Source organism: Pristiophorus japonicus, chromosome 16 (genome assembly GCF_044704955.1).
Source record: "Pristiophorus japonicus isolate sPriJap1 chromosome 16, sPriJap1.hap1, whole genome shotgun sequence".
NCBI lineage: Eukaryota > Metazoa > Chordata > Chondrichthyes > Pristiophoridae > Pristiophorus > Pristiophorus japonicus.
The window spans coordinates 82975961-82992681 of record NC_091992.1 but is presented as its reverse complement, the minus strand read 5'-3'; the positions used below and the strand labels follow the sequence as shown (position 1 = coordinate 82992681).

General features: G+C 43.0%; 1 protein-coding gene across 4 annotated transcripts in view; it reads left to right on the top strand.

The window, feature by feature from the left end:
• The window catches only part of LOC139226625 (putative leucine-rich repeat-containing protein DDB_G0290503), a 465741-nt gene that overhangs the window by 216323 nt on the left and 232697 nt on the right, over positions 1-16721 (top strand). For all 4 annotated transcript variants that reach the window (XM_070857512.1, XM_070857513.1, XM_070857510.1 and 1 more), the window contains one exon: positions 9834-9985. In XM_070857512.1, coding sequence (XP_070713613.1) covers positions 9834-9985 — 152 coding nt within the window. The remainder of the gene's footprint in view (positions 1-9833; positions 9986-16721) is intronic.

Below are 16721 nucleotides of genomic sequence, written 5' to 3'. Positions count from 1 at the left end.
ATGGATTATATACCCGAGCAGCACCATTCATTGTCACCACTGGACAATGACTGAGATCATTTTTATTGTAGTACCCTGTATCTAATTACTGCATGCTGGGGCCTGGTCATGAGCATGTACAATAAATGTGCTACAGTGACATTTAGCTTTGTTTATGCAAACAGGGCCATCAGTTCAGATGACTCTTCAGTTATGAGACTGTAGATATAAAAGCAAAATCCTGCAGATGCTGGAAATCTGAAATAAAAACAGAAAATGCTAGAAAAACTCAGTAGGTCAGGCCGCATCTGTGCAGAGAGAAACATAGTTAAAGTTTCGGGTTGATGACCTTTCGTCAGAACTGGAAAATGTTCGAGATGTAACAGATTTTAAGCAAATGCAGGGGCGGGGAAAGGAGGGAGGGAAGGAAGGAACAAAAGGGAAGGTCTGTTAGGGTGGAAGGCAGGAGAGATTAAATGACAAAAGGGATGATTGTACAAAGCAAGAGGAGATTGTAATGGGACAAGCAAAGAAACAAAAGATGGGTCGAGAAGAGGTGTATATGGGTAAAGCACAATCAGCAACAGTGCCATCTGGAAAAAAATAGGGGCAGAGGGTTGATCTAAAATGGTGAACTTAATGTTGAGTCTAGAAGGTTGTAAAGTGCCTAATCGAAAGATGGAAGGTTGGAACAGTGCAAGAGGCCGAGGTCAGAGCGGAGCAGAAAATTAAAGTGATGAGATCCAACATCGCCTCCAGTGTAGCCTTTGGCCGCCTGAGGAAAAGAGTGCTTGAAGACCAGGCCCCCAAAACTGTCACCAAGCTCATGATCTGCAGGGCTGTAGCAACTCCCAAACCCGCGACATCTACTATCTAGAAGGACAAGGGCAACAGGCGCATGGACACATCATCACCTCCCCCAAGTTCCCCTCCAAGTCACACACCATCCTGACTTGGAAATATATTGCCGTTCCTTCATCATCACAGGGTCATAATCCTGGAATTCCCTCCCTAACAGCACTGTGGGAGTACCTTCGTCATCATCATAGGCAGTCCCTCGAAAAAAAGGTAGACTTGCTTCCACTCTAAAAGTGAGTTCTTAGGTGACTGAACTGTCCAATTCGGGAATTACAGTCTCTGTCTGTCCCACTTGTGACAGTCATTGAAGGAAAGGGTGAGTGGGACTGGTTTGCCGCACGCTCCTTCCTTCCGCTGCCTGTGCTTGGTTTCTGCATGCTTTCGCCGATGAGAATCGAGGTGCTCAGCGCCCACCCGGATGCACTTCCTCCACTTAGGGCGGTCTTTGGCTAGGGACTCCCAGGTGTCAGTGGGGATGTTGAATTTTATCAAGGAGGCTTTGAGGGTGTCCTTGAAATGTTTCCTCTGCCCACCTTGGGCTCGCTTGCCGTGCAGGAGTTCCGAGTAGAGCAGTTGCTTTGGGAGTCTTGTCAGGCATGCGAACAATGTGGCCTGCCCAGCGGAGCTGGTCGAGTGTCACCACACGGACTGCAGCGGTTCAAGAAGGCGGCTCACCACCACCTTCAAGGACAATTGGGGATGGGCAATAAATGCTGGTTTTTCCAAAAAAAAAACTAAATTGCAAGAAGTACAAGTAAATTGCTCTTTCACTTGAAAGGGTCCCTGGACGGTGGGAAGGGAGGAGGTAAAAGAGCAGGTGTTGTATCTCCTGTGTTTGCGGGGCCCTGGACACCGTGGACCACTTCGCATATTTCGGGAGTCTCCTATCAACAAGAGCAGGCATCGACGACGCGATCCAACACCGCCTCCAGTGTGCCAGTTCAGCCTTCGGCCGCCTTCGGAAAAGAGTGCTTGAAGACCAGGTCCCCAAAACTGCCACCAAGCTCAAGGTCTAAAAGGCTGTAGTAATACCTGCCCTCCTGTATGGCTCAGAGACATGGACCATGTACAGCAGACACCTCAAGTTGCTGGAGATATATCACCAACGATGTCTCCACAAGATCCTACAAATCCCCTGGGAAGACGGGCACACCAACATTAGCGTCCTTGTCCAGGCTAACATCCCCAGCATTGAAGCACTATCCACACTCGATCAGCTCCGCTGGGCAGGCCACATAGTTCGCATGCCAGACACGAGACTCCCAAAGCAAGTGCTCTACTCTGAGCTCCTTCACGGTAAACGAGCCAAATGTGGGCAGCGGAAACGCTATCAGGACACCCTCAAAGCCTCCCTGATAAAGTGCGACATCCCCACTGACACCTGGAAGCCCTTGGCCCAAGACCGCCCAAAGTGGAGGAAGTGCATCCGAGAGGTCTCAATGGCGAAAGCATACAGAAATCGGGCGCAGGTAGCGGAAAGAGCGTGCGGCAAACCTGTCCCACCCACCCTTTCCCTCAACAACCATCTGTCTCACCTGTGACAGAGTCTGTGGCTCTCGTATTGGATCGCTCAGCCACCAAAGAACTCACTTCAAGAGTGGAAGCAAGTCGTCCTCGATTCCGAGGGATTGCCTATGGTTTGCATGGGAAGATACCATGGGAAGGGGATGGATCCTCAACCGAGAATTTCCCTCTACCGTGGTTGACATGGCCCCCTCCAAATAAAAAGTGTTGCTATGAGTGGATTGAAATGGGAGAAGAGTCAAGTGTCAGATTGGGATTGAACCTCATGACTGTTCTCTGCACTGTCAGCAGTGCTTGAATCCTGTCTGACTAGTCGCTTGCAAAAATCCAGCTTTTTGTTAAAAGGGAAGGAATAGATTGCAGCATTTCTGAAGCTTTGTACACTCTTCAATATTACGTGCAGTCTAGCAACGTCAAGATCCCTGTGGACATGCTACTGGTGCCATAAGCCAAGTCTTTTGAGAAAGGACGCCCTCCAGATTCCCAGACAAATGGAAATCTGTGACGAATGACCATTTCTGCAAGCAGCTGACTGACCCAGTTTCTGCTGCATTTCACTTATGAATATAAGCCCTCCCCGCAGTAGTTGAATGGTCTATATATAGAGCAGTTTTATTGCTTATGGGAAAACCAAACAAATCGCTTCCTGTAATAGGTTGTAGTTTTAATTTTGAGTCCTTAGTAAAATACTTTAAAGTCTCCATGATCCTACACCTAGCTCATTACATGTCTGTTGTGTGTTATTGAGACTTGTGCCGAGTACGGTACTTCGGCCTCAAGATATGCAGATTAATATGATCCCACCTGAGAGCTTAAAAAAATAAATATTTGTGCACAATCTGCTGCGGTTTTTTTGTGGCAGATTATGGACCAAGAAATGAAACTAGAAATTGTAGTTTGCTTCACAAAGATCTACCTAAGTAGCAGTTTGAAGGAGACAACAACAACAACTACTTGTATATAGCACCTTTAACATAGTAAAACATCTCAAGGCACTTCACAGGAGTGTTATAAGACAAAAAAATTGACACCAAACTACATAAGAAATTAGGGCAGAAAGGGTTAGGTTTTAAGGAGAATAGAGAGGTTTAGGGAGGGAGTTCCAGAGCTTGGGGCCTAGATTGCTGATGGTTGAGCAATTATAATCAGGGATGCTCAAGAGGGCAGAATTTGAGGAGCGCAGATATCTCATGGGGTGGGGTTGTGGGGCTGAAGGAGATTAGAGACAGAGGGGCGAGGCAATGGAGGGATTTGAAAACCAGGTTGAGAATTTTGAAATCGAGGCTTTGCTTAACTAGGAGCCAATGTAGATTAGTGAGCACAGGGGTGATGGGTGAATGGGACTTGATACGAGTTAGAATACAGGCAGCAGAGTTTTGGATGATGTCAAGCTTACGGAGGGTAGAATGTGGAAGGCCAGCTAGGAGAACATTGGAATAAGTCAAGTCTAGAGATAACAAAGGCATGGATGAATGTTTCAGCAGCAGATGAGGCAAAGGTGGAGACGGGCAATGTTACGGAGTTGGAAATAGGCGGTCATAGTTATGCCACGGGTATGTGGTCCTTTCAGGGTCAAATATGATACCAAGGTTGTGAACAGTCTGGTTCAGCCTCCGACAGATGCTAGAGAGAGGGGTGGAGTCGATGGCTAGGGAGGAGAGTTTGTGGGAGAGGGCAAAGAACATGGCTTCGCTTTTCCCAATATTTAATTGGAGATCATTTCTGCTCATCCAGTACTCTATCAGGACAAGTAGTGTGTCAATTTGGAGACCGTGGAGGGGTCAAGATAAGTGGTGGTGAGGTAGAACTGGGTGTCGTCAGCATACATGTGGCAACTGACGTTGTGTTTTTGGATGATGTCACTAAGGGGCAGCATATAAGATGAGGAATAGGAGGGGGCCAAGGGTAGATCCTTGGGGGACCCCAGAGGTAACGATGTGGGAATGGGAAGAGAAGCCATTGCAGGTTGTTTTCTGGCTACGATTAGAAAGATAAGAATGGAACCTGGTGAATGCAGTCCATCCCAGCTGAACGATGGTGGAGAGGGGTTGGAGGAGGATGGAGTGGTCATCCGTGGCAAAGGCTACAGGCAGGTCGAGAAGGATGAGGAGTGATAATTTACTTTTGTCACAGTCACAAAGGATGTCATTTATGACTTCGATGAGAGCCGTTTCGGTACTGTGGCAGGGGCGGAAACCAGATTGGAGGGATTCAAACATGGAGTTCCGGGGTAGGTTGGGCACAGATTTGGGAGACGACAACATGTTCAAGGATTTTGGAGAGGAAATGGAGATTGGAGATGGGGTGGTAGTTTGCAAGGACGGAGGGGTCAAGAGTTGTTTTTTTGAGGAGTGGGGTGATGACGGCAGATTTGCAGGAAAGGGGAACAGTACCTGAGGAGAGCGAACCATTAACAATGTCAGCTAACATCGGGAGCCAGCAAAGGAAGTTGGATAGTCAGCAGTTTAGTGGGAATAGGATTGAGGGAACAGGAAGTGGGTCTCATGGACAAGATACATGTGGTGAGGACAAGATGGGAGGTTGGAGAGAAACTGGAGAAAGATGTGAGTTCAGGGCTAGGGCAAAGGGGAACCTCTGTTTGGCCCGGTGAGTTAGGGGAATTAAGGGAAGTGGCAGAGGCAGCTGACCGGATGGTCTCATTCTTGGAGACAAAGAAGTCCACGAGCTCCTTGCACTTGTTGGAGGTGAATGTGGAAGGAGAAGGGAGAGGAGTTTAAGAAGATGGTTAGCTGTAGAAAATAGTAGCTGGGGGTTGTCTTTGCATTTCAGAATGATCCTGGAATAGTGAGCAGTTTTGGCAGACAAGAGTAGGATCAGGTAATGCTGGTCCTGCCAGATCTGGTGGTGAATGGTTAAACCAGTTGTCTGCCACATCCGTTCAAGTCTTTAGCGAGGAAAGGGAGGTTGGAGATGGGGTGGTAGTTTGCAAGGACAGAGGGAGCAAAGATGTGGGTTGTACCAGGTAAATGGCCAGGGTGAGAGGGTAATGGTTTTAATAGGGAGTACAGCATCAAAAGTGATGGTGAGGGTGTGGTTGAGCAGATCAGTAGCTGCAGAAATGTCATGGTGAATGGAGGGCCAAAGGCTGGACAGTTGAGATTTTGTAACAGTTGAGAGTTTTTTTTTTCCAGGGGTAGACACCGAAAGAAGTAGGGTTGGGTGTTGGAGGGAGGATGTGGATGGAGAGCGATACAAGGAAGTGGTCAGAGATGGCCTTGTCTTCGATTGACATGGTGGGAGTAGCGAGGCCATGAGAGATGACCAGGTCAAGGGGGTGGCTGTGAATATGGGTTGGGGAGTTCACTTAAGTTTTGTTTTATCTATTCTGTTTTACTGACCTACAGAGTTTAGTGACAAAATATCTTAGTAAATACGATTGTTTGAAAGGAGCAGGCATGTCTGGTTGAAACCCAATGGAATAAAAGAAACGTGGCCATTCTTTGTTGTCTGCAATACAAAACAAAGGCAGTTTTACCTGATTTTTTTTTTAAAAAGAGTACCGTATGATTATAATTTGACATTGATGGAAGTTAGCAGGTGAGTAACATCCAGTCACTAAGATCAGTATCTAATGTCTTGTGTTTCTTAACCACAAGCATTGGGGCATGCCCTGGTCGCCAGTGGCCTTTGTTATGATACAGGACAGCACTTGAATTCCAGCTGAGAAACAAGAGCCATCTCCCTTTGCAAACTTATGCAGGCTATATTTTTCTTACTTTCTGCAATGCAACCAATATATTCAACAGAAATAGCATCCGTTATATGATCTGTTAATAAAAAATGAAAGTCGTATCGTTCAACCTTTTTAAGGATGAGCAATTTTGATTGAAGTGCAGGAGTGTTAAGATCTTGTATGCTGGGAATTACTGGTCACATTTCTGAATAGCCCAAGTGCCCTCAGAAAGGGAAGAAGTAAAAGTCTCTGTTCGAGGTAGATTTTGATGCTAGCAGTTTGAGATTTGCTCGATTCCTGAAGGATTTTACTTCTATTTCTCCACCACTGCCCAAAAAGCAGAGTGGAATTTCAAGTCTAGCTCAACTTCAAAATGGCTGAATTTTAAAACTTAATCTTCCTGCAGTGGAATAGCCTGCAGAGTGAATTTCTGCCTGATGCAGTTAGAGATTTAGTCCCATGTCTTAATGTCGGCAGCTCTTGAACCAGGAAAATCCTTTACTATTAAAGCTTATTGACTTAAAAAGCTTTGGTCACAATAAACCTTTCCTTTCCTTACATGACTGCATCACAAGCTATGTTAGCAATAAATTTATGATTAGTCAATTTGTACTAGTAAACATATGTTCACAGATACACGGAACTATTCAGATCATGCAGCCTTGATCAACACCACATAAATTCCCACTTTATATTTAGTCTGATACCTGTACTGGGTATTGAAGAGTGGAAGGAAATACCATTTAGGGTGAGCATTTAAATCTCCCAATTCAAAACAGTAACGTCAATGGGATTTCAGTAAAATATAATGGCGATGGTGTGAAACTGTTGGTTTCCCCACATTGTATTTCCTCAAATGTAATTACAGGTGCAGGTTGAGCCTCCCTTATCCAGAACTCCCTTACCTGGAACCACCCCTCGTCCAGAACCACACCGAGTGGCACATGCGCAGAACTCCGACATGAACAAATTGAAGTCCTACCTCACTGCCGACTCCCGCAATCGCTGGCTTGACCCTGCAATCCACTGCCCCCCACCCCCCATGATCTCTCTGCCACACTCCCACTCCCAAGCTAGCCAGCCCCATATCCCCTTGCTCAGTACCTGTACCATTCAATGTAACGTAACCACCCGTTCGCCTGGAAAAATCCATTATCCAGAACAGGCCAGGTCCCGAGGGTTCTGGATAAGGGAAGTTCAACCTGTATGTGAAATTTTCATACCATGCCCGCTTTAGCTGTGAAAATCACCCAGCAGTACAGTTATAGATATGTTTCTAATATTTTTGTTGGCTCTGGCGTGAGCATTTTGAGCTGTATAACACTACAGTAAAGAACTGGCGGTTAATAAATTTCTCATTGGGAACAATTTGAGAGAATAAATTAGGTCAGAAGGAGCACATAAGTGTATTGCACTGCATTTAGCTATTCTTTTCAAATGAAATTTTCCTATAATGCATTGATACCAGTGTTAACCAAGAGGGCATATTGCTTATTGGGTTAGCTGTTCGAAAACTGAAGTCTTTGTAGTATTTTTCCACAACGTTTACTGGGAAAGGAAATGTTGAGTCCTGATCTGGTTACATCTTCCATTTCTCACAGCTCTAAGCAACCATGTGGACAAACATAATCTTTCATCTGTTCATCACAATATAATAGTTTTGTGGGGAAGATAAATGTAGGATACATTCCTCACATACAGCCTGGCAGTATCCTTGTATCCTTCATGTGAATAAAAATGAGCATGGTACTGTGCAGTGCAGTGGCACTGAACTTGGCACCCAAGTGTTCAGTGGCACAAAACAGGGAAACTGCAGGTCGAAGTCTCGTTTTGCTCAGTTCTCCATCTGTCTAGCCGAAGCTATGGCCTCACCCAAAAGGTAGGGGAGAAAATCGGAAGGGAGATGCATGCCTGGGGGGGATCCCTGGCATCTTGTGGTTTTGGTGGTGGCCAGGAAGTAAGCAGCCTAAGAGATGGATAAAACCACACAAAGAAAGGATGGGATGGGGGGGCAGGCGGGCCGGGGGGGGGGGGCCGGCAGCATGTCTTAGTCATTCATTTATAGGTGGTCCCTCGAAACGAGGATGACTTGCTTCCTCGCCAAAAAAAAGGACACGTTAACAGGTGTTTCAATGAAGGACCCAAACTACATCCTGAAGGGTGGAAGATATCTGTGCATGCATTTTTTTAACATGGGGTGGCCGTTGAACACCAGCCACCACATGGGCCTTGACAGCTAGGTCTTGGTCCAGTGACAAGGATTACCCAAGACAACTGGAGACCAGCTCTGCTGCACGGACCTAGTGCGCATACGTATCACAGTGGAGGCTGGTCCGTGCTGCCCCTGGCCCCGAACTCGCGCCTCCCCTGGGCCCAGATCACGGCCCTCCACAGTCTCTTGCTGCTCCTTCGTCCTGACCTCGCCGCTCCTGCTGTATCTGCCCACGCTCCAATTATTGACCTGGATCTTGATGACGTCACTCTTCACAGCCGTTCTGCACCAGCTCGCGCTGTACCTTGTAGTGGCCTCCACGCTGCCCATGGCCGGCACTCGCCGCTCCTTTTATGGCCCTGACCTGCCGCTGCTGTTCCCTCGCAGGTCCATAAAAGGAGCGGCGAGCAGCGGCCATGTCTTTGGTGTCGCTCCCATGATAAAGCATTAAAGAAAATATGATTAATTATTCAACAGAATGTTGCATGTTACGTATCAGCTTAACATAAAGTACATTTGTCTTTTCCAATGCAGTTGAATTGCCATTTCATTAAATTATTATAAAGGCGTGAAACATATAAATTTGTACACGCTCGCATGTCAATCATCTCATTATCCATACAACATATTAATTTTCATAAACTCACATTTTAAAACATTTTTATTAATTTCCCCCCCAAATATTGAGCCATATCTAATGATTACTTTATCAGCGAACTTGATTACACTGTCTATACACTTCATTAGCTGTGAAACATATTTGGATGTCCCAAGTCTGAAAGCGGCTATGAAAATGCAAGTTCTTTTACATATTGTGAAACTTGTCTCGTGTTAGCTATTAATAGAGCTGATATCCATAGTGTGCAATGCAACTTGGATATTTAAATTAAGCGCTAAAAAAGGTATGTTTAGGATTCTTATAAGACTCTAGTTGCTGACCACCTATTTCAGTCATTGTTTAAATTCATTTTCTGATGTTTCTATTTGATAAAACATGCATGTTTATGGATGAAATTTAGATTTTAAAAAACAGTAAACTGCCACCAGCATTATTGCAGGTGTTGATGCTATTGCACTGAGGTGAAAATATTTTATTTTCTCCCATTGCTTCCCCACCTCCGCATCATTTCTGGCAGAAGTAGTGCTTTTATTTACTTCTGGTAACCATGTTTTGATTTGGTAATGTAGGAAAATTGGAATTGTACATAAATAGTTCATAGTACTGATTATTAATATTAGACCTAGATTTAAAAGGTCCACTTGGTCTGCTTTGTGCCAAGGGCCTGAAGTAGCCTTCTTGGCTACCCATCCCAGATGCTATTCATCCTCTGCATAAAAATACTTCTATCGTGTACTTGCATCCCTCTTGTTTTGCTGCCCTAACTTATTGTTTTAAGTTTACTTTCTCTTTCATATAGTATTTTATATCTCTGCAAGCTTTCTGATATAATACAATATTATTGCATTACAACATTACTGCTACAAGGAATATTGGTGTTGTATTGCGAGTGTTCAATACTTGTTGGTATTGCTGTTTACCATAATATTTTTTGTCTTGTCTTTCAGCCAAGCACCCTGCCACAAGGGACAGTTAACATGAACCAATGTACAGATGTAATTGATGCTGAACCCAAGACTGGTCAGAAGAATGCACTCTGCATTATAACCCCTGAACGTGAATTCTTTATTCGTGGAGAGTCCAAAGAAATAATTAATGGGTGAGTGAAAGCGTTCTAAATTTCAGATTAATTTTATGTTTGACTAAAGATGGTCTTTCAGTTTCTAGAAGGAAGAACAAAAGCAACGAAATGTCAACAAAATATTTATGTCCAGCATTGTCCAAAAGTAATTTGGGACTTGACACAGTTATGACGATGACCACAAACACAAACTTAATTTGCATTTTCTAAAAGAATGTGTTGCGGAATGTGTTGCAACGTTAAAAAAAAACAACAGTATTTGCTAAAATTCAGCTCAGCAAAAAATTATTTTTTAAATCTAAGTAGTGAAAAGTTTGTTTAATTTATTGTTCTGTTTTGTTGCTTCACTGCTTGCTCCTCATTGGAATCAGATATCCACTTGTTAACAATTCATGACCTCATTGGAATCAAATATCCACGTGTTAACAATTTTCTGACCTTCCTCAACCTTACCATCCACATACTCTCCTACCCTTATCTATTCTTATCCTTATTGTAATGTGATACCTCATCACTTCCATGATCGGAATCAGTTAAGAGCTATTTCCAGTCATGCCGCCTTCTCTTGTAGCCCTCCACTCTCCCATCCTGCAAAAAAATCTGTACTCTTAACTTCCTTTCTTTGGGCCTGCAACTCTCACTGGCATCAATGTATTTTATCTACTCAATAACTGACTTGCTTCGATCCTCCAGCTCTTTTTTTTTTGACAACACACCAACCCCTGTCCAAATTCTCTGCCAGCAATATCTACATTGGTGGGATCAAGCCTGTGGGCTAAAGAGTAGAATGCATATGGTATTTCATTTTCAATGAGTCAATGTAGAGGCTTGAGGCATGAAGATGGCGAGTGGTAGTGAACTGAAAGCTGCTTGTTTAAGACAAGGGATAGGGTTGTAGAAATGGAAAGGTGAAAAAGGGACAGAGGTGGACAAAAGTGGTCTTGTTAATGAATCAGATCTGGAGAATGAAATTGAGCTCACGGTCGAACTGCAACCAAGGTTCCACACCTACTTGAACGAAGATGGAGCGAGTCAGTTCTGACTTGAGTTTTGTCAAGGCTAAGCTGAAAGACATTTTTTGTGGTTTGAGTTTTGATATAGGTAGTAACAGCAACCTCTGGATGAATAATGCAGAGGTAGAGTTGAGTGCTGTTGATGTACATGTGGAATCCGATGCCATGTTTCCAAAGGTTAGTATATAAACCATAGTCATACATGCCACCTTTGTCCAGAATACCTCCCTGTTCACATGGTGACTGAATAAATGTGGCTTGACTTTTCTTTTCCATTCCCATCCTAGAATCATGGAATGTTGCAGCACAGAAACAGACCATTTGGTCTTCAAGTCTGTGCTGGTGTTTTTTTCACTGGAGCCACTTGGTCTAATACTATGCCCAGTCTTTTTCAAGCATCTATGTAATTGCATTCTTAAAAGAATTATTAACTGTTTCAGGATATGTTTTAGGATAGGAAATTCCACATTCTAATCGGCCTCCATGTAAAACTATTTTTACTAATCTCCCTTTTAGTTCTTTTAAATGTGTGCCTGCTTGTTACTGTCTTATTGACCAGTGGAAACAGTCTATTACTATTTACCCTCTTGGATAAGACGTTAAACCGAGACCTGTCTGCTCTCTCAAGTGGATGTAAAAGATCCCATGGCACTGTGTCGAAGAAAAGCAGCGAAGTTATCCCTGCCCAATATTTATCCCTCAATCAACATAACAAAAAAACAGATTATCTGGTCATTATCACATTGCTGTTTGTGAGAGCTTGCTCGTGCGCAAATTGGCTTGCCACATTTCCTACATTAGAACAGTAACTACACTTCAAAAGTACTTAATTGGCTATAAAGCGCTTTGAGACGTCCAGTGGTCGTGAAAGGCGCTATATAAATCCAAGTCTTTCTTTACCCTATCGTAATCCTTCGTGAAAACCTTTATTGGGTCATCTCTCAACCTTCTCTGCTCCAGGGATATGGGCGTTGCTAACAAGGGCAGTATTTATTGTCCTTCCCTAGTTTCCTTTGAGAACATAACATAAGAAATAGGAGCAGGAGTAGGCCATACGGCCCCTCGGGCCTGCTCCGCTATTCAATAAGATCATAGCTGATCTGATCATAGACTCAGCTCCACTTCCTTGCCCGCTCCCCGTTTAAGAAACTGTCAATTTCTGTCTTAAATTTATTCAATGTCCCAGCTTCCACAGCTCTCTGAGTCAGCAAATTCCACAGATTTACAACCCACTGAGAAGAAATTTCTCATCATCTCAGTTTTAAATGGCGGCCCCTTAGTCTAAGATCATATCCTCTAGTTCTAGTCTCTCCATCAGTGGAAACATCCTCTCTGCATCCACCTTGTCAAGCCCCCTCATAATCTTATACGTTTCGATAAAATCATCTCTCATTCTTCTGAATTCCAATGAGTAGAGGACCAATCTATTCAATCTTTCCTCATAAGTCAACCCACTCATCTCTGGAATCAACCTAGTGAACCTTCTCTGAACTGACTCCAAAGCAAGAATATCCTTTCTTAAATATGGAAACCAAAACTGCACGCAGTATTCCAGGTGTGGCCTGACCAATACCCTGTATAGCTGTAGCAAGACTTCCCTGCTTTTATACTCCAGCCCTTTTGCAATAAAGGCCAAGATTCCATTGGCCTTCCTGATCACTTGCTGTACCTGCATACTATCCTTTTGTGTTTCATGCACAAGTACCCCCAGGTCCCGCTGTACTGCAGCACTTTGCAATCTTTCTCCATTTAAATAATAACTTGCTCTTTGATTTTTTTCTGCCGAAGTGCATGACCTCACACTTTCCAACATTATAATCCATCTGCCAAATTTTTGCCCACTCATTTAGCCTGTCTATGTCCTTTTGCAGATTGTTTGTGTCCTCCTCATACATTGTTTTTCCTCCCATCTTTGTATCATCAACAAACATTACACTCAGTCTCTTCTTCCAAGTCATTAATATTGTTTGTAAATAGTTGGGGTCCCAGCACTGATCCCTGCGGCACCCCACTAGTTACTGATTGCCAACCAGAGAATGAACCATTTATCCTGACTCTCTTGTTTTCTGTTAGAAGGTGGTGATGAGCTGCCTTCTCGAACCACTGCAATCCATGTGGTGAAAGTAGAGGCTTGAAGCACGAGGATTCCAATTAATGCTATGTATCTACAGTGTGAGGTCCCTCTATTCCAATTAAGGCGTAATTTTTTCCTATTATTAATTTCAAAGTTATTCTTTCACACTTCTACATTTGAACTGCATCTGCTTGTCTGTCTTCTCTATGTCCGTATACAGTCATTTACAGTCCTTCTCAATTTGCCATATCCTCCAATTTGGAGTCATCAAATTTACTTGTGTTCTCAATTCCTGTATTAGATTCCTGTAAATATAAAAGCAGCCCCAAAACAGTCCCCTGTGGAATATCATGCAGCGAATATATTTATCGAAAACTTCCCTCTGCCCTACCCTTTGCTTTCTGCCCTCCAACCATCTCTCTATGCATGTGATTAGAATTTTCATAGATCATAGAAATTTATAGCACGGAAGGAGGCCATTTTGGCCCATTGTATCTGTGCCGGCCAACAAAGAGCTGTCCAACCTAATCCCACTTTCCACTTTCTTGGTCTCTAGCCCTGTAGGTTACGGCACTTCAAGTGCACATCCAAGTACCACCCTTTCAGGCAGTGAGTTCCAGATCTCCACCACCCTCTGGATGAAGAAATTTCCCCTCAAATCCCCTTTAAACGTTCTACCAATTACTTTAAATCTATGCCCCCTGGTTGTTGACCCCTCTGCTAAGGGAAATAGGTCTTTCCTATCCACTCTATCCAGGCCCCTCATAATTTTATACACCTCAATAAGGTCTCCCCTCAGCTGCCTCTGTTCCAAAGAAAACAAACCCTGCCTATCCAATCTTTCATCATAGCTAAAATTCTCCAATTCAGGTAACATCCTTGTAAATCTCCTCTGTACCCTCTCTAGTGCAATCACATTTTCCCTGTAATGTGGTGACCAGACCTGCATGCAGTATTCTAGCTGTGGCCTAACTAGTGTTTTCTAAAGTTCAAGCATAACCTCCCTGCTCTTGTATTCTATGCCTCGACTAATAAAGGCACGTATTCTGTATGCCTTCTTAACCACCTTATCTACCTGGGCTGCTACCTTCAGGGATCTGTGGCCATGCACTCCAAGGTCCCTCTGTTCCTCTACACTTCAGTGTTCCACCTTTGGATGTGTATTCCCTTTTCTTGTTAACCCTCCCCAAATGCATTATCTCCCACTTCTCCAGATTGAATTCCATTTGCCATTGTTCTGTTATCTTCCTGCAATCTACATGTCTTCTTCATTATCAACCACACAGCCGATTTTAGTATCATCTGTAAACTACTTAATCATACCCCCTACATTCACGTTTTCTTTGGGATGCCTGAGCAAATGCTTCCTGAAAATCCTTATAAACCACATACTCTATCCCTCCTCTGTTGTTTCTTTGAAGGATTCTTTAAGGTTACCCAAGCATGATCTGCCTTTTGAATCTGTGCTGGCTGGCCCTCTAACTCATGGTTATCCATGTTTAATAATTTAATTCTGTATTATAGATTCTTATTTACTGAAGTAAGACTAACTGGCCTATAATTTCCTCTCGCACCATTTTCCTATCCATAGAAGTTTGGAAAATTGTGGTCAGAGCCTTAACTATTTCTTTGCTACTATCCCACAGGATCATTGAATGTAAACAAATTATGTCTGATTTATTTACCTTAAGTTTGAGGAACGTTTGTTTTACCATTTATCTTTAAATAATAACCTTCACTGGCAGTTTTACACCTACCTCTGGTGGTTCTACAATCCCAATATTTCCCTGTAATGTAAAAAGTTGGGCAAAGCACTTATTTAGCGTGACTGCTAATCCCTTATACTCCACTACAAGTTTGCCTCGTTTATCTCTTAGAGGTGCAATCCCTACCTTGACTATCCTGTTGCTGCTAATGTTCCTATAGGGAGCCTTTTTATTGTCCTTTGCTGTTAATTTCATACTAACCTTAGCCTTTATAACCTGCCTTTTTATAGTTTTCATATCATTATATGTGTCCTAGGTTTCATGTTTCAAATTTGATCTTATCTTGCTATTCGTTCAAGAAACTCTAGCCTTCCTTATTGGAATGTACTTGATTTTAACCCTTTTTATCTTCTCTTTAAATATTTATCATTACTGATTTATGGTTTATTTGCCAATGTTTCCTTCCATTTAATCTTTGAAAATTTCCTTTTTATCTCCCTGCAATTTTCTTTTTTGTTAGCTCAGTCAGTTGCCCTTGTCCTTGACTTTTCTGTTTCTTTTTCTTTTCTATTCTATTACACTGATCCTAATTATATTTAGGTCACCTACGTGCTCTACTTCATTACCTAGAACCAGGTCAGGTAGCGCTTTGTTCCTTATTGGGATAGCAGCATAATGACTGAGGAAACTATTAGACTATGCTGCTAGAGAAAAAAAATCCCTCTTTCATCACAAATGTTTCCAAGTCTATTTTTGGGTAATTAAAACCACTTTCAATTCTAACTCTCTTGTTGATACGTGCCTCAACTTCCTTTCCACTGTTAGGTCTGTAATAAACTCTCTAGTGACAGACATTTTAGTATTCCTCAGCTCAATTCAACGGAATTTTGTTTGGGCCTCAATTCTTACTCTCTGGCACAATGATACGTCTAATTAGTGCAATGACCCCACATCTCTTTCATCCTTCCCTGTCCCTCCTGCAAGTTTTATACCCAAGAATATTTAATTGCCAATCCTGACTTAGCTATAACCACGTCTCAGTTACTGCTGTTGTGTGGTTGATTTTCCATTTTAATCGACGACTTCAATTCCCCACTTTTGTTTCTTATACCCTATTCATTAATATACATTTTTACATTCAGATTCCCTTAGTTTGGCAATCTTTTTGCCTTTCTAGTGCTAATTCTTTACTATCTAGTCCTGCTTAACAACTTTCAACCTTTTCTATCTGTGTATTCCCTATACACCTAAAGCTTACTTTCCCTTCCAAGCTGCCCTGCTGTACTCTTTCTTCCTTCCCTTCTCCAACTATCCCTGTTGAGGAGTTAACTACTTCACAAAGATAAAGCCCCAGCTCTGGTCGGGTATCGTGCGATTGGTATTGATATAGCTCAGTCCTACATCATAACTGATTCCAATGCCTCAAAAATCTGAATGGTAGGTCCCAGGAATCTGAACCTTTCTGAAACAGCTACTTTCATTGCATCGAGACAAAAACACAATATTTTCCAGAGGTACAGATGGTTGTGTCATGCCTCATGTCTGTACTAGTTCACAGCAAGAAACTGCGCGGCTGCACAGCGCTCTGGAGCTCCCGCGCCGGCAGCTCACTGGCTTTTAAATGCAAAAACCGCGCATGCAGGCCCACAGAGAGCAGTGGTTCACCGGACAATTTACTATGCTTATGGAACCTGCAGTGGAAATTTTGGCAATTCATTTCTGATGCATATATTACTTGGAGACTGTGTACAGATTTCTGCAAAATTTGCTATTTTTAGTAAGCTTTTATTCAGTTCCTGTTCTAAAACAAGTTTGTGTAAGATTGACTAGGGAGTTATAATGTGAAGAATTTTGCAGTGTGTGTTTACTTAGTCCTGTACCGTTCCTCATTCATGTTGAAGTGGAACTAGCTCCACACTACCCAAGGTGTTATGATATACCAAGTATTGTACAATGACTTT